Below are 16,902 nucleotides of genomic sequence, written 5' to 3'. Positions count from 1 at the left end.
GTGCAAGGGCGGGCTGGGGGCGAGGTCAGAGGAACATGGCCCAGTCATTCAGACATCTTCTAGCAGGCCAGGGATTTTTCCATTCTTTGCTGCTCGCCTGGATACAGGAGGCCCCAGGGAGGCGGCACAGTGGCTACTGCATGCCAGGACAGCTGCGGTCCTCGTCTTGGCCTGTGCCCAGGGAACTCGGGTTTTCTGTCCTGGAGTTGGAGGCTGACCCAGTGTCATTTCTCTGATTGGTCATTCTGCCCTGGCCAGTGAGCTGGCGGGAGTCCACGTTGGACAGAGTGCCCTGGGGCGCACGGAGGGGGACCGCAGGGAGGGCCTGGGCCCGGGACACCCACCGAGCAGTAAGGAGATCCTTGGGAAACAAACAGCAGGAGAGTGACTGAAGGGCCCTTTCCGTCTCGCCTCCAAGCCTCAGTGCTCTTGGTTAGGAGAGGGAGTTGGGGTGGCCAGGGAACAAGTAAGAAAAGGGTCCTCCTCCTCCTCCACACCAGACCAGCTTCCTCCCCTAACTGGTTCTACAGAGAGGAAATGGGAAACAGAGAGGGACAAGGGACAGAGAGGTCATCAAGTGCGATAAAGAAAAATACTGAGAGAAGGGGACAGAACACGAAGAGCCCCAGGGACGGTGGTCTCTAGGAGATCCCGGCGAGAGGAGGAGGAAAGGGGCAGGGAGAAGGGGAACACAGACCCAAGGCAGGACGGGGTCTGAGCCTGGCGAAGGAGGGGAGGCCATGCCCGGCTGGGCAAACAGCAGCAGCTAGAAATCTTTCTAGAGAAGTCTTCAAAGGAAATAAACCGCTAACACAGTCCCCACCTCTCCTTGCTGTTCTGCTGTTAAAGGTCACTGGGTGGAAAGACCCAGAGAATCCCAAGAATGAGCAGCTGAAGGGCCTAGAGAGTCCCTGGGCAATGCGGAAAAGGGAGGAAGGTCTCCTGGGAGCAAGGCTGAACGCTGGGCCTCTCCTCTGCCCCTACCCCGTGAGGTGTTTAACCCACACTGGCTACCTTGTCCCCACACAAACAGCCTGGACACCGTGGCTGTTGACACAACACCCTTGGCTGAAAACAGTCTGGGGAGGGGCTGAGGATGTCCCCGCCCGGGGCCTGGGGGCGGCCCACTCCTGCACTCAGGCCCCAGCGTCTGCATCTTGCAGCTGGCACCCCTGCACCCCTAGCGGAGTCCCCCCCCCCCCCAACATTGCTAACCCAGTCCGGCCAGAATACCTGTCCGGGGCCCGCAGCGCCAAAGTGAGACCCTGGGAGCCATTTCCTTTTTTTTTTTTTTTCAAATGCAGTTCTTTTCCAACATCGCCTGCCACAGCTTTGGCTCAGAGATTTGGGGGGTGGGGGAGGCACATGGGAAAAAGAAGGGAAAAAAAAAAAAACCAAACCAGCCAATTGCACAAAGCCTTTCCCTGGAAAAGCCCAGGCTCTGGGGTGCTCAGGACTCGTGACTGCCCCCCACCCCCCCCACCCTCTGGAGCTCTGGCTTTGCTGGTCGAGGCACAGATGGGGGTCCGTTCCGTTCCCCATGTGAGAGAGCTATCTGGGGGCAGAATGGCAGCCTGTGTCTATATATCTCTATGTGTGCGCGCGTGTGTGTGTATATATAATAGACTATATTAGAAAATTCTCTATGTATAAATATAAAACACCGGTATCCAAACATGACACCACAGCGAACTAAAGTGCTTGACAGGAGTTGGGCATGTCTAAGTAGTAGGCAAAACTATTATTCATCCTGAGTACCCAGGATGAGGGAGGTTGCCGGGGAAGCAAAACCATGGAGGGCCTCCTGGCCTGGTGGGGGTGGGGAGGGAAAGGGGGTGCCGGCCCAAGCCAGCCTTCTCAGCCTGTCTGATCACTGTCCCAGGTCAACCCCACACCTTGACCCAACTTTGCCCACTGTGCTTCTGTCCACAAGGAGACCAGCACTGGAAAGTCGGGACTGGGGGGCGGGAGGCTGGCTCCCACAGGAAGCTGGTCAGTCCGTGCCCACAGTTTCCTCCGCCCACACGGCTGGGAGTGAAGCATGAGCACCTCCACCATCCCCAAGACTGCTTCCCTGGAAAACAAGGCCCATTCTGGTCTCAGACCCGCAGAAATGCCACAGGCAAATGGTCGCCAGAGCTCCAGGGAGTAGAGAGGCCCCAGACGGCAGGGAAGAGCCCCCCCCCAGGCCACAGTGCTACAAGAATGGGTTGGTGGTTGGAGGTTTGGAGGCAAACGGGCTTGATGAGGATCCAGTCTGGAAAGAAACAACAACCACAAATTAGGGGATTAGGGGACAAGAGCTGGAGGCCAGAGAAAAGATGCGGTCCAGCATTCCTTTCTCCCCCAGAATTACCGCGCTGGGGGTTGTGGGAAAGTCAGGGGGCTGAGGCAAGCGGGGGGCAGGGGAGTGTGGGGGCCAACACCACCCACGGACTAACCCAGCACCCCCTGCGTGGTCAAGGCAGGGCTTCCAGCCCACACTGCCCTGTTCTCCTCAAAGGATTCTGTCCCTGACCCCCAGAGAGAGGCCATACCCGCACTCACCACGAAGGGGTTGGTGGAGGTCCCGGCTGGCTGGCTCAGTTGCCTCTGGCCCAACTTGGCTGGTCCTAAGTCGCTGAAGGAAGAGCCTGGAAAGCAGGGGCAGAAACTCAGCAGACGCAGCCCTACCCCTCATGCTGGGGCTGAGCACTCCACCGGCGGGCCTGCAGGCTGGGGCCCGCCCCCCTCCCACAGTGGCCGCAGGAGCCTGGCCTTGCTGAAGTCTGCTGAAGGATGGTGTGGAGCAGAGTCAGAGGACACCAGGCCGGTCTGTGGCTTCTCTGGCCCCCCCTACCGGTCCAAAAGGGAACTAGCTCAGACGTCTGGCTCCCTGAGAGTCCTAATAGTCAGGGCCTCCCGGCTGCATCCCTGGGGGTGCTGGGGGTGTGCTGGGGATAAGAAAGGAGGGTCTAGTCTGAATCCCTTACCATTCTGCTGCTGAGTCACCGAGGTCTGTGCGGGGAACAGGGGTGGTGCGAAGGTGCTGACAAAGGCCCTGGTGGGTGGCCCTGTCTGGGGGAAGCCAGGCTCAGCGCTGTTCATCCCAAAGCTGGGCCCTGTGGACCGAGGACGCGAAGTTCAGGTGAAATTCTGGAATGCAGGCTGGAGAATGGTTCTTCCTGGATCTCTCCAAGACGGGGGACATGGGCTAGCGTGTGTCCCTAACCAGAGGTACCCAGTAAAAGTACCCGGAGCGAGCCACGGAAGCTTTTGGCTTTCGCGCCACCCAGCAAACCAGGCCTCTTCCTGCCCACAGTGGCTTGTGGCACGGAGGGCACTGCAGTGCCGTGCAGGGGCATGGCTTGGAACCAGGGTCAGCTGCTAGCTACCTATTAAACTGTGCCAACGAAAGCAAAGTATCAGCGTTCTGTGGGCCTCAGTGGTCTCCTCTCTAAAAGCAGGCTGGACCCCTTTCCTAGGGCTGCCGGGAAAAGCCAGTAAGGGGTGTAAAGCTGTCAACAGTGGCGTTTGCCACGCCTGTCAGGGGCGCTGGCAGCCACCAGGCACACTTCCTGGCCTCAAGGTTTTTAAGAACAACAACAAAGGCAGGGGAGGAACAGGGAGCCAGGAGATCCCCGACACTCCAGGCCGATGACAGCAGGGACCAGGGGCAGGGCTGCAGGTAGGACACAGAAGGTGGGGGTTGGGGGGGCCACTGCTGAGGGGTGAGAAGGGAGAGTCCCTGCCACATCGGTCCGCAGAACCAGCTTGGGAAGCAGCAGTCTGTGTGTCGTGATTCTGAAGTTCTCATTCTGGGACTTGAGTGGTCGTACTTTGCCCACTAGGCGGCCTGGAAATTCAGCCTGGTCTGGCCCGGTGAAGGGTGACAAGGGGGCTGATTTCAGGACCGAGGCTGCCGGCCACTCCTCCGAACAGTGGTGTGTGTGTGTGTGTGTGTGTGTGTGTGTGAGAGAGAGAGACAGACAGACAGACAGAAGGGAAGAAGGAGAGAGGGATTTGCGCCCTGGAGAGAGTCAGGGCCAGGGCAGAGTCCGGAGACTTACCTGTGGCCAGGCCGTTGGGCTGGAATGGGTTGGTAGAAGGCGGCTGCGGGAGAGCAGCAGGTACTGTGAAAGGGTTGGTGAAAGCTGCTTAGGGCAGAAGGGGGTAGAGGTGGGAGAACGAGAGAATTAATTTTTTCTCATCTGGTTAACATTCGGGAGACAGCATTCCTCTCGAGTTTCCTGGGTTTTCTCCCCTCCCCTCCCTGCAGAGTCCCCAGTTTCCTCTTGGCCTTGGATCTCCTCCCAGGGTCTTCACAGCCAAGACTCACCTCCAAAGGCAAGGCCAGTGCTGCCGCCTCCACCAGCTGTGGCCGACTGGAGCGTGGGGACCGGGCCGGCCACCCCGAAGATGCTGTGATGTGGGAAGAGAAGTCAGCACACAGGGCCCCGGGGCATCAAGGGGAGAGGCAGGGCAAGGGACCAGGAGATGGCAGACCCTTGTCCCAGCCCATGGGAGGAGCTCAGCAGGCCGGGAAAAGCAAGGCTCTGCGGCCCCAAGGCAGAGTCCCCGACCTCTGAACCCACCTGCTAGGGATACCTCCAGCCGATGGTCCGGGCGCCAGGAGGCCACCCATATCTGCGAGGCTGCTGGGCTGACTGGCCGGTGCCAGAGGAGAGGCCGCAAACCGAGTCACCTGGCTGCTCCCTGGGCGATCACAGGAAACAGAACAGGTCGTGCTGGGGTGAGGCAGGAGCGAAGGGGCAGGAGGCGAGATGGAGGTGGGGGGAGCTGGGGAGACGCGGCAAAGTGATGGCATGAGTGCACCCATTGAGAGAGTCCCCTGGATTGTCTGGTTCCGAGGGCCTTGAGTCCCGCCAAGAGTACTAGGTAACGGCCCTCGGCCCTCCTTCTCCCTAGCGCTCAAACCGCCTTCAGGTCAGGTCCATGTCCCTCTGGCTGTAGGCTGACTTGTGGTTCCCTTTTTTCCCTCAAGACATGGAAATGTCTGTCCTTTCCTCAAATCAGCATTTATGGATAAATCCTAGGAAGGGGCAGGTAGAGGGGATGGGGGGGAGGAACTGTGAGGGGCAGAAAGCCCAGACGCTCAGGAGCCTCTCCTGGAAGGTGCGGCCCCGCGCCGGAGCCTGCACGGGCAGCTCAGCTCCCGCTCCCACTGGAGCTGTCCCCTCTCGGGAGGCCACCCTAAGCCAGGAGCTTAGCTCAGGGTTCCTCTACCTTCTCTGGTCATCACATTGCAAAAGAGAAATCCCCGAGGGCGAGCCCATGTGGGAAGCTTCCAAAACAGCCTGAGGAGCGAGTCCAAGACATCCCTGTCCTTTGGAGAAAGCCTTTGCCTCATCTCTATGATGGGGTCTGGTCCACCACTCTGGGCTGTTGTGAGGGCAAAATGAAGCTACGGATGGATAAGGCTTGACTTTTCTGAGTGCAGGAAGATTCATACCAAAGGCAAACACGCTTTGCATGGTGTCTGCCACACGTGTAATCCGAAGTCGTCTGCTGGAGGACAGCGTGAGAGGGAGAGCGAGGTAACCTGGACTCCAGTCTGGGCCCTACTCTGGCTCCTGCTGCGACCTGAGCAAACCACCTTACTCTCCTGAGCCTGTTTTTGCGGGCCCTCTCCTCGGAGGCCTGGAAGACCACCCGCCCCTAGGTTAAGTATTTTCGGCAAGTATTTGGAAATCTGTAACGTATGCACAATGGCGAGGTATCATCGTAACTTTTGATATAATAAACTGTCTCCGGGGTCAGAGAAACCAGGCAAGGTCTCAAAGGAAACACGATGGCTGGCTCAAACACAAGCGAACCAGAGCCTCTCCTGGACCCCCAGCTCCAGGCTTTCCATGTGCTCTGTCTCCACCTTGAACAGGAGCCCCCCCCCCCCCCCACGGTCCACCCCAGCCTTCGGGCTTTAACAGAACTGTGTCTTCAGGTGGGCCTCCTCTGAACTCTGATTGAATGAGCCTGGTTTTCCTCTCCTGACACCTTGTTCTTTGCCCTTGTGGCCACTGACATCTTTGTAGGGACGTGTTTTTGTTTCTGTATCAACTGCGTCCCCCTCTAGACCAGCTCTCCCTTGCCAGGAGTTTTCTCACGGATGTAAGTTACAAACGTGCAAAATAGGACACATGCAGGGTAATTAACAGCAGCGCCGACAGCGAAAGACTTCATCATTCGTTCTACGTATTCATCAACACGGGACAGATTAAATAAATTATAGTGTACACATAAGCAGGACTATTGTGCAGGCATAAAAAAACAATGAGGAAGCGCTTTGTGTACTGATGAAAAAAGATCTAGCCGTACTGTTCATTAAAACATAAATCAAGGTACAGAACGGCATGTCTATTATGCCACCAAGCATGGGAAAAAAAAAAAAAAAAAGAGAGAGAGAGAGAAAGAAAATAGGATGATAAGAAAAGCGAGTGAAGGCCACAGGCTCCTCTTCCCAGGGGCATGGCGGTGCGGAGGGGGTGAGACAGCAGCCCAGCCCGGTGGGGCTACAGAAGCTGCCTAAAGGAGGGTAACCTGAAGCCCATTTGTGGGGAAGGAAGCCTATTTGTGGGGAAGGGGGAATGTGGTGGCAGAGGTGGAGAGAATGCAGGGGGACTCAGATGAGAAAACTGGTGGGGAAAACCCTGTCGAGAGTGGGAAGGATGAGCAGGCAACCGTCAAAGGGCAGTTTCTCCCCACCCCCTTCGAGGAGGGGCATAAGGGCAAGGAAAAGGTAAGACACAAAGCAAGGGAGGTGGCCAAGCCAGGCTGGTTCTCAAGCCTATGCTGCTCCCTGGCTCCCTCAAACTTTAGCCTGGCTTCCCCTAAGTTTGGGGGCTTTTCTGAAGACCCCAGAACTGTCATTTGAAGCTCCATGCTCTTCCTTCCCTAAAGGACAAGGCCAAAGCGCTTTGGTTTAAGGGGATCCTTCCAGTGCTAGGCATCTCCACTCGGACTTGGAGAAGCTGAGTCCAGCAGGGAAGGTAGGTGCCCACGGCCGGCCCTGCCTGCTCCGAGGTTCCAAGGTTGCTCGCCTTGGCCACCCTCCTTCTCAGTCCCTGGGCTTTCGACGGGAACCAGTGCAAGGCTACCACGCCACTGAGCACACTTGGTCTGCGTCCTCTCCAGGCCCCAGGCGGGCAGGAAGACTGGAAGCCAGCAGCCTGGTATTGAATCTTCTGATTCTCGGGGGCCCCTGGCCTTTCCTGGGCTATGACTGGGGGTATGTGGAATTTCTGAGTGAACACAGCTTCCTGTCCTTACTTAGGTCAGACTCTCCAGTCCTGCTCTGGGCCTTTGGGTCAGGAGCTCCCCAAGCTGGGGAGGTGCCGTTGTCCTGTCCGGCTGCTGCCAGGCTGTGTGTCTCCCGGTGGACACTAGGGGGCAGAGCCGGCCCTCGCGACGGCCAGGTGGATCCAGCACTTTCCGCTGGTTCTGGGGAACCTAGGAATGGAATACCTGCGCTGGCTCCTCTGCTTCCTCTACACTTCCAGCGCCTCATTCCCTGCGGCCGGATTGGTAGACATGCCTTCTAGCAGTTTCGGGGGAAACGGCAGTTTTAGAAACTTCCCCTCTCCAGACTCCCCCTCAGAAATATAAAAATACAACCAGGCTTGTCAGAAAAGACACCCACCTCTCACCCAAGTCTCCCTACTTCATCCCCAGTACTCCTTTATGGCGCACTCAAGAGAACCACCCTCGTGATCTCGGTGCGGTGGGAAGTGAATGGGAGCTGCCACTCATCCGACATTCGGGTCTGCCCAGGTCACCGGCCACGTTGAGCCGGTTTTGTCAACGGCAAAATGGAGATCTTTCCGTTCTCGTGGAGATAATATGGGGAAGCTCCTCACAGTGGCTCACAAGGGCTGGCTGGCTCTGGTGGGCTGCAGACTGGCTCTTTTAGAGATGACCAGACACTGGACAAAAGTTCACCCCAGTTTCAGCCCGAGAGGGCTCCGGATACCTTCCTTCTCTCCTTTAAAGGTTGGCCCTTTAGGCAACAGATTGGGACAGGCATGCATTTTTCTTTTCTTTCTTTCTTTTTTTTTTTTTTTTTTAAAGATTATTTATTGGGGCACCTGAGTGGTTCAGTGGGTTAAAGCCTCTGCCTTCGGCTCAGGTCATGATCCCAGGACCCCACATTGGGCTCTCTGCTCAGTGGGGAGCCTGCTTCCCCTTCTCTCTCTGCCTGCCTCTCTGCCTACTTGTGATCTCTGTCTGTCAAATAAATAATAAAATAAATAAATAAAATCTAAAAAAATTATTTATTTACTGAGAGAGCGAGTGAGCATGAGCAGGAGTAGGGGGAGGAGCAGAGGGAAGGGAAAAGCAGGCTCCCCAGTGAGCAGGGAGCCCAACAGCCACCTGGGACTATAACCCCAAGGCAGGCGCTTAACCCACTGAGCCACCCAGATGCCCCAACAGGCATGCATTTCTGGCCAGACCAATTTATTACCACCTTGTACAGGCTGCTTCCTTTCGAGCTCTCATTCCAAGAACACTTCCCTCTTGCTACACTGAATACTCCTGTGCCAACTTACTTTCTTACTGGGAACATGCAGAAGGGCCAATTACCCCACACAGTACCGGCCATGGCTAGTCTTTAAAACTTCTGTGAATATAATGTGCGGAGTTATCATCTGACCCTAATTTCTGTTTTTCCGTTGATTCATCAGGTTGAAAACACTTTCATCTTTTTCTGGGTATTACTAGCTGCTTGTATCTGTTCCGTGTTATTCTATTCTTTATTATTTACATGAGGTTTGTTTTTTAAGATTTTATTTATTTGCCAGAGAGAGACACAGCAAGAGAGGGAACACAAGCAGGGGTAGTGGGAGAGGGAGAAGCAGGCTTCCCGCTGAGCAGGGAGCCCCATGTGGGGCTCGATCCCAGGACCCTGAGATCATGACCCCAGCCGAAGGCAGACACTTAACGACTGAACCACACAGGCCCCCCTATTTATAGTTTAAAAAAAACACATGATGGCTATTAGCTTTTTATCTGTTTTCCATATTGTAATTATCTTTTCCCTGTTTCACGCCTTCAAGGACAATGAAACATTATTATGGGACATCTTTTAGGACACCTTTTATCATTTAGAATGTGGCCTGAACAATTTCTACTCCTTTTTTTTTTTTTTTTTTGAAGATTTTATTTATTTATTTGACAGACAGAGATCACAAGTAGGCGGAGAGGCAGGCAGAGAGAGAGGAGGAAGCAGGCTCCCCGCTGAGCAGAGAGCCCAGCGTGGGGCTCGATCCCAGGACCCTGGGATCATGACCCGAGAGGAAGGCAGAGGCTTTAACCCACTGAGCCACCCAGGCACCCAACAATTTCTACTTCTTAGAAGTTTATGTGTTGTCTCTTGGTCTGTGGTCAGATTATAAAAGTGTTCTATGTTTGAAAATCCTGTCTTTTGATTACAAAGTTCTACTAAAATCCTGTCTTTTGATTACGAAGTTCTACTCCTATTTATTAGGTCAAACTTGTTCAAGTGTTAGTCAAATGGCCTACTTTCCTCCATATTTGTCTACCTACTTGATCTACTATTAATCTTGTGAGTCTGCCTCTCTGTTGCCGTGTTACATTTTCATTGTGTCTAAGAGTTTCTGCTTTCTGGCTTTCAAGGCTACCCTATCAGGTACTTTAAGTTGGTTAACATGAGGACTTCTTTGTGAATTTTAACTGCGATCAATATAAAATGTCCCTCCTTGCCCCATTCAAAAAAACGAAACTAGAATAAAAACAAAAGCACTCAGACAATTCGCGGTGCACAGTGGGAAGGTGGTGGGCAGAGCGAGAGAGTAGGGGAGTCTGGGCTTTGGGCCCAGCTCTGCCCCGCTGTGGGCTGTAGGACAGGGAACTGCCGAGCTGCTTCATGGGGAAGCTGGCCACCTTGGAAAGGTTCCTTCCAGACCTCAGAGCTCTCTGCTCAGAGCACCTGAGACAGGCTTCTAGCTTGGGTGGGCTGTGGGGTGGGAAGAAAAACTCACCAAAGCTGTAACTTCCAGTTAGCATCCGACTGGCTGGCAGTGGGGGTGGAGAGGGGGAAGGGTGGGTGGGGGGGAAGGGGAGAAAGAGAGAGTGTAAGTCACTGGCTTTCCCCAGACATCGGGTCTTTCCAGCACACCGGCTGCCCTCTTGTGTGTGCAGGATGGGCAACCGCAGAGGGCCGGCCCCAAGGCTATGAAGACCTGATGTCTGGGGGCTCGGGGAGGAACAGGTGCTTTACAGCAGCGGCCTTTAGGGCATTTTCTATTGGGGGTGTGTGTGTGTGTGTCTCAATTGCTGCACAACACAACACTGAGTTTACAGGCTTCTGCTCTAACGGGAATGAGTGAGGACTTCTGGAGACTGTCTTGGACTCTGACCCAGCCCTCGCCCTTTGTGCAGGGTCCAGCACGGACCATCAGAGCACTCTAGAGGAAATCTCACGTACGCTCTTGGTTTTTCGAGTACTGGGGGTCTCTCCAGCTTGCCCGTCAGAGCTCTCCTATGCACACCCCCACAATTCCTGCGGCAACTGGGCTGCTGTCTTTCCGGGACAAAATGGAGCGGGAGCCCCTTTCCCTGCCAAGAAGTCTCCTCTGCCCCCTCTGCTCAGCTCTCTAGGTCGGTGCAGATGCGAATGAAGGGCAATACATGAACGCAGACGGAAGCAAGGAGGGGAGCGGAAGGGAACGGGAAGAGAGCAGGGCAGAGTCTACCTGTGGGTGCGGGCTGGGCCTGGAACGGGCCTTGGCTGCCGGGAGGAATGCTTCCAAACGCGGACGGGCCGGCGCTACTGCCAAAGGCATCGAAGTTGGCAAAGCCTCCGTGGGAGGGTGTCTGGCCTACAGGTGGAGGGAACATAAAGTCCACATATATAAAATGAACATATAATCGATAAAATATGCACTAACTGGGAAGGCCAAAGGCCACTGATGGGACACTGCCTTTCCACAGGGTCCTGCTCAGGGAGAGATGGCAGGGGCCTGGGCAGAGGGCCAGAAGCCCGCTGGGGGAGAGGCGATGTCAGAGGCCTCCCAAGTTCACTCCCTACCATCTTCTGTCTTTATTCCATGAGGCATTCACATTTTTGTCAGGGGCTACTTTGGGCTAAATCATGTGGGGGAAAAAAGTTGGTTTTGGTGGGGGAAGGGGCTTGAAAGGCAAACGGAAAGCTAGATACCATTTTATTCAACCCTCTGTTGGCGGTTGCTGATCTCTGGGAAGAGGGCAGGGGAAATGGAACACAGGATAAGCTCCCTGCCCCCATTTTAATGGAAAAAAGACAGTAATAAACAGGTGATCCAGTGTTCTAAGAGGAGGCGCTAGAGTCCCCGACTGTCATGTTTTCTGGCCACTCTCATCTGACCCCGGCCCTTCCAACCCTGATGCTTCAGAATTGTCAGCGGACTCATTTGTGGCACGGGAGCTAAGAGCCGGCGGGGGGCAGGGGGGTGTAGGGGGGAAACTTGGTCACCCTAAGGGCGTGAATGCCTTGTGTCAGGGGTAATACATTGTAGGAATGTTCTTTTCCCAGGTCCCACTTACCCCCGAAGGCTGGGAATGCAGCGAAAGCTGGTGCCACCTGGGGAGCAGCAAAGGGGTCTCCTCCTATATCGGCCAGCAGGTCAGTACTGGCTTTCTTGACCGAGGAGTGGGGAGGCGGCTGAGAGCTCCGGGGCTGGGACGTCCGAGGCTGAGACTGACTGACAGACTTGAGAGGAGAAGGCATGATGACATAGAGCACTTGGGAGTCCCAGACATGACCCGGCCCCTGCGTGGCTCTCTAGGCTGCCCCCAGATAGGCACGTGGAGAGAGAAGAGAGGGAGAAACTGCCCTCAACGGAGAGATTTCCTGGGCAGCAACTGCCTGAGCCCCTCACGTACCTAACCTGTCTTCTCAGCGCACCAGCTCCCAGAAGCAGACATTTCAGAGCCTATCAGTGACAGGAACACTGAGCTACACAGGGACATTGCCAAGAGTACCTCCTCCCCGCCAGGTCCCCAGCCCCGGAGCTGGGACTTCCTCCTCTTTCCCAGGGGCTTGAGGCATTGTCCCTGCCCCTCCGTGTTTCCTTGGAGCAATGGTCAAGTTTGAGGTTGATACTCTGACTTCCCTAGATAGCACTTCCTGTTGGGTTCTTTCTTCCTGAAGACAGGAGGCCAAGGTGAGTCCGAGACATAGGTAACAGCAGGGCGGAGAATTAACTCACATCTCCTCTACTGTCGTCTGCTAAGTCCGGAGCTGGGGCTGGATTTAGGAAACAGACATCCCTGTCTGCCGAATCCCTAGCTAGTGTTGGAGGGCGGAAGGTGGGTGTTGAGAGTTACCTGGCTAGAGGTGGAGGCAGCGGCGGATAGAGACGGCGCAGGCTCCCCCAGGAGAGTCCGCAGGGGCTTTCCTTCCGGGACGGAGCCCTGGATGGGGGTGGAGGCACTGCCTTTGGTATAAGCGGGCCCCTTGACTTGGTCTGGGGGGACATACCTTGGAGAAAGAACAGTCAGGCTGAGAGAAGAGGGTAACACCGTGTGCCATGCTCAAGTGTAGGCATCTGGGAAGCACAGGTGACAGCAGTCGAGTCCCCTGGCCTTTGCCCACTGATTTTCTTTTTCGAACTGAAGGGACTTTCGTAACTCAGCCAAGTTCTGCCCATCCTGAGGGTCCCTCTTTACTGTCGGATGCTCGTTCTTTTCTGCGGGAATGTTCACTTCGCTCTGACGTGGGCCGGGTTTTCTCTCCCCTTCTCCTTTCTCTTTCTGACATCAAACCGTTTGGGTTTCAAGTAATAACCTGCCAGCAATGCTGCTGGACAGGTGATGCTATTTTCCAACTCCTTTCCAGTCCCACAGAAAGGTTCTGCCCCCTCCTATTCCAAGTGCTCACAGTCTATCCTGCCAGCTTTTGCTACGTCTGATAAAATCCCCTCCACTCCAGCGTATGTATGTTCCACCCTGAAGGTATCTTCTTTGTCTGGAGGACACCCCCCCAGCGGGGTCTCCAAAATGCTATTTTGTCCACGATGATCTCCTTGCTGTCTGCCTTCTCTTCTATGCCCTAGAGTTATCCCCCCAACATGCACACACCCCTGAGATCAAGCCACGGAAAGTGCCACTGGGGAGAGACAAGGCAGGGCAGGGCAGAGATGCTGTTCTTGTCACCAGGAGAACAGAACACACATAAACTGTGGATAAAACGCTGGGTTTTTAAAGCACAGGGCTCTAGGACATGTGCTGCCAGCTGCCTCTCTGCATATATGGGCCCAGCTGGGCTTTACCCTGCCCCATACTCCCTCAGGCCCAGCCCTTCTCCAAGCAATCTAATGTCTCTCCAAAAGAGAGGCATCGACTCTGCGAGGTTAGTGACTGGGAACAAGTTGTCCTTTAGGCAGCTTTATAATTTTGAAGTCTGGCCTTTGAGAAAAGCCCCAGTTCAAGTCTGGAAACTGGACCGTCCGACGAAGAATGTCGTGGGACACGGGTGTGTGCAGCAATGGCTCTCCTCCTTACCATCTCTTTTTCTCGTATTTTTCCTGGAGAAACTCCTTCACCTTCTGAGGGTCCCTGGAATCTGGTATTAAAGATGTCCGAGCATCAAAAAGGCCCAGCCAAATCTTCCTGCAAACCTACAGGCGTGGAATCAGGTAAGAGAGGCGTTCAGGCAGAAAGCATGGGATGGGGAGAGCCACCCCTACTTTATTCATCAATACGTTCTTTACTGAGCACAGACACAGCTGAGAGTCTGGGTGTATCTACAAAGCAGACACCATCTCTGTCTTCACAGAGCTGACCATCTAATGGGGAGGTCATGCCTTAGGTAAGGAAAAATAGATTTATAATTACATGTTATGACACAACTTAGAAAAGAGAGGGCCATGAGAATTATGGGGAACTAAATCTGGAGGGGGGTAGGGTCAGAGACAACTGTTAGAGCTGTGGCTTCTAGAACACCCCTCCAGAGCCTTCCCTGGTCGGCCCCCTCCAAGTAAGCCAATCACCTTCAAGCTAGGAGGACCGCCAACACCAAGGATGGTGTCTTCCCACCGCCAGCAGATGTAGCTGGGGAAGGGGTCTAACCCACATTCGAGGACACGTTTGGGCTTAATCCCAGGCTGCTGAGGGTCGGGTTGGTAGAGTTGGCTCCAGGAGATCTTACTCCAGGGGGCCGGCTCTGTCTACTCTGAATGTTCAGGAATGTGGAGCTCTAACTGTCCAGGGGCAGTCTTCCCTGTGAGTGCCCAGGAGTCACCCCCTACAGAGATTTTGCTCCTCCCCCGCCCCCCCCCCCCATTCCTCTAACAAGGGCCTAGACAAAGCACAATTTGTATAACCAAGATTCCACAGATATACAAATATACATAGACAAGATAAACTATACACTAAATAATAAAAGAAACTCGACCAAAAAAGAAAGCTACAGTCTTGAGGCAAAGCGCCCCCTGGCCAGTAGGGCAACTATACAGCCAGCAGGCATTCCATCGGTGGTGGCTCACCTCGTTTCCACGGGATTGCAGGAATACCACTTCAGGCTCAGTGAAAGTTGTCATGGAGATGGACTTGACTCGATGAGGGGGGTTTAGGCCTCTCCTGTGGGAAAGAGACAGGAAGAGAGGCACAATGCAGTTAGCACTGCAGGTCTGTTTATGGGAGGAGAGGTGGGAAGAAAGGATAAAACAACACATGAATTAAGCTCAGAGAGATCCCTAATTCAAGGAAAGAAGGGAAGCGAGAATGTTTTGGAGGCTTTTAATGACAGTCAAGAATGTGTCATGTTCCCTGTCACTCTGGAGAGGAAGGCAGAGCCCGCCCACCCAGAAGGCTTCTCTTCTTTGCCTCAGTTCCGTGTTCAGCCTGCAGACTGGGGGGGGGGGGTACTTCCGGGAACTCAGAGATGAGCCCACTTCCCATTTCCTGTTTTACCACTGCAGGCGGGGGGGTACTTCCGGGAACTCAGAGATGGGCCCACTTCCCATTTCCTGTTTTACCACTGCAGGCTGGGGGGCACTTCTGGGAACTCAGAGATGGGCCCACTTCCCATTTCCTGTTTTACCACTGCAGGCGGCAGGGGGGGGTACTTCCGGGAGCTCAGAGATGTGCCCACTTCCCATTTCCTGTTTTACACCTGCCTACCCCTCCTCTTTGTCTCAACAGAAAGTGTGGTGGTAGGAGTGGAGAGGGCCCCTCTCTTTCAGGAAGAGATCTCTGGGAAAAGAGATAATCCAGGTTTTCTCAGCTCTGGATCTTTCTATGAAGCAGGAGGAAGTGAGCTTCAACCATGAATAGGAGATTGGCATGAATCAGGAACATGCATCCCATAGTGATGCTTTTGTGCCAGCTCTGTTGTATTCTGTTAACTCTCTAAGAGTCTAGCTGTGCCCACAGAAGCCCTGTGGAGATTACAGTAGACAAGAAGGCTTCCTTGCCCCGACTCAACTGCCCTCTGGAGTGTTCTCACAAGGGAAACTTGGCGCTAGGCCAAGTTCCCCTTCCCTTTTCCCTTAAGTTTTACTCTGGTCTAGACCACCAGCACTTATCGGATGAAAACAGAGCTGGCCAAACCACAATGAGTAAACCAGCCCCTGGGACCAGCACGTGAATGAGCACAGGCACCGGCAGGAAAGACAGTTTCAGCTCATGTGGCTTTTCAGACTTAAACTCCCCTGGGGGGAAAAAAATGAAAGGGCAAACCAAGATATGAAAATAAAAGGAACTCAGGAAGAGGGTCCTGGTTGATGCCATCAGGAAAGCAAAGAGAAAGGCAGAGACCACACAGTTTACCAAATGGAAACCGTAGAAAAAATTCAGGCTTACAGGTGCACGCACAAAATGAAGGTGTCCCTGCAAGTCTAGAAGAATGGCAGTGTTGTGTAAGCCTACACCGAGGCAGTGGGGGGGGGGGGGGGGGGGACAGGTGACACAGTCCAGGGCGAACAGTGAAGAGCAGTAGCCCCTTTTAATGATAAATTACGGATTGCAGGATTCTAATGAAGGACAGGACACTGAAGGCTGTAATTGAAGGCATTTTCAGCAATTCTGCTGCTAGACTTTTAAGTAAAGGGTCTCAAAATACTCCTTTAAAAGACAGTATCAAAGAGGTCTGATGCCCCAAGGAAAGATTAGAGCAGCGAAATCCAAAAGCAAGGCTTTGTAACTACATGTCAAACAATAGCTCTTAAATCTGATCGGCCCCAAAAACTCTTCTAAGCACATTTCAGAGATACTCCAGTTTTCTCTCCTAAAGCCTGTTTTACTCATGGCCTAGTTTTGTCTTGAAGTCCAGACAGCCTTTTATATTCTTTCACTAGCTCTTGGTCACCTTAATCCCTAAGCCCTTCCCTCTCAAAGGCCAAACGGTCCGAGTTTAGCCAGAGCAGACCTCTCTGTCCCTGTGATCCCAGGGATTCCAACCCTTCCCCTCCCACTAACAAATATATCCTTTGGCAAAATACAAGGTATTGTGGTAGGCACTTGGAGGAATACAACAGTTATCACTCTGTATCATACAGATAACTTATCATGTAGGACCTAGTCCTTGATCACTGGGCGCTGGCTTATAGTGACCCTAGAAGCCTGGGCAAAGATACTTCTCGACCCAGTTGGGTGCTATTTAGGCATACACAGAGCCGGATCAGGGAGAATGTGGTACCAGGATGCTGCAGTCAGGGAAGGAAGAGAAATGGCCATGGGAAAAATAAAAGGTATTACGTTAACACTAGAAAAACAGATTCGGAGCCTATCACAAAAAGGTCATTGACATTTCCTGAAAGGAGAACCAGGAACTGTTAGCAAAGTGTAAACAGGGAGATGTGTTTCCTAGTGGGGGAGGGGGAGGGACTTGACCCATTCATCAGTCTGGAGGGGATGATTAGAACAACAGAACTTCCTATGGCTGAGCTTGGGCTGGAGGGTTTCTTT

The 16,902-nt window shown here is 53.8% G+C and overlaps 1 protein-coding gene and 1 long non-coding RNA gene across 4 annotated transcripts in view; one reads left to right on the top strand and one right to left on the bottom strand.

Annotated features, from left to right (window-relative positions):
- Positions 1-1,271: 1,271 nt before the first annotated feature.
- AGFG2 (ArfGAP with FG repeats 2) overlaps positions 1,272-16,902 on the bottom strand; it is a 22,516-nt gene continuing 6,885 nt past the window's right edge. Inside the window, exons 2-13 of one of the 3 annotated variants that reach the window (XM_059414550.1) lie at positions 14,481-14,574; positions 13,498-13,613; positions 12,322-12,475; positions 11,539-11,704; positions 10,710-10,835; positions 9,996-10,028; positions 4,575-4,695; positions 4,319-4,401; positions 4,050-4,112; positions 2,973-3,101; positions 2,548-2,633; positions 1,272-2,257 (exon numbers count right to left, since the gene is read on the bottom strand). In XM_059414550.1, the coding sequence (XP_059270533.1) occupies positions 2,198-2,257; positions 2,548-2,633; positions 2,973-3,101; positions 4,050-4,112; positions 4,319-4,401; positions 4,575-4,695; positions 9,996-10,028; positions 10,710-10,835; positions 11,539-11,704; positions 12,322-12,475; positions 13,498-13,613; positions 14,481-14,574 (1,231 nt within the window). In that variant the 3' untranslated portion in view covers positions 1,272-2,197. Of the gene's footprint in view, positions 2,258-2,547; positions 2,634-2,972; positions 3,102-4,049; positions 4,134-4,318; positions 4,402-4,574; positions 4,696-9,995; positions 10,029-10,709; positions 10,836-11,538; positions 11,705-12,321; positions 12,476-13,497; positions 13,614-14,480; positions 14,575-16,902 lie in introns of all 3 variants that reach the window. The other 2 variants (XM_059414549.1, XM_059414551.1) reach the window with 2 other exon arrangements.
- The window catches only part of LOC132026553 (uncharacterized), a 9,755-nt gene continuing 6,404 nt past the window's right edge, over positions 13,552-16,902 (top strand). The window contains exon 1 of the long non-coding RNA XR_009406938.1: positions 13,552-13,631. This is a non-coding gene — a long non-coding RNA (uncharacterized LOC132026553). The remainder of the gene's footprint in view (positions 13,632-16,902) is intronic.

The sequence above is a fragment of the Mustela nigripes genome, chromosome 11 (genome assembly GCF_022355385.1).
Source record: "Mustela nigripes isolate SB6536 chromosome 11, MUSNIG.SB6536, whole genome shotgun sequence".
NCBI classification, from domain to species: Eukaryota; Metazoa; Chordata; class Mammalia; order Carnivora; family Mustelidae; genus Mustela; species Mustela nigripes.
Note: the sequence above shows the minus strand (reverse complement) of the source record. Positions and strands in the feature narration are given on the sequence as shown.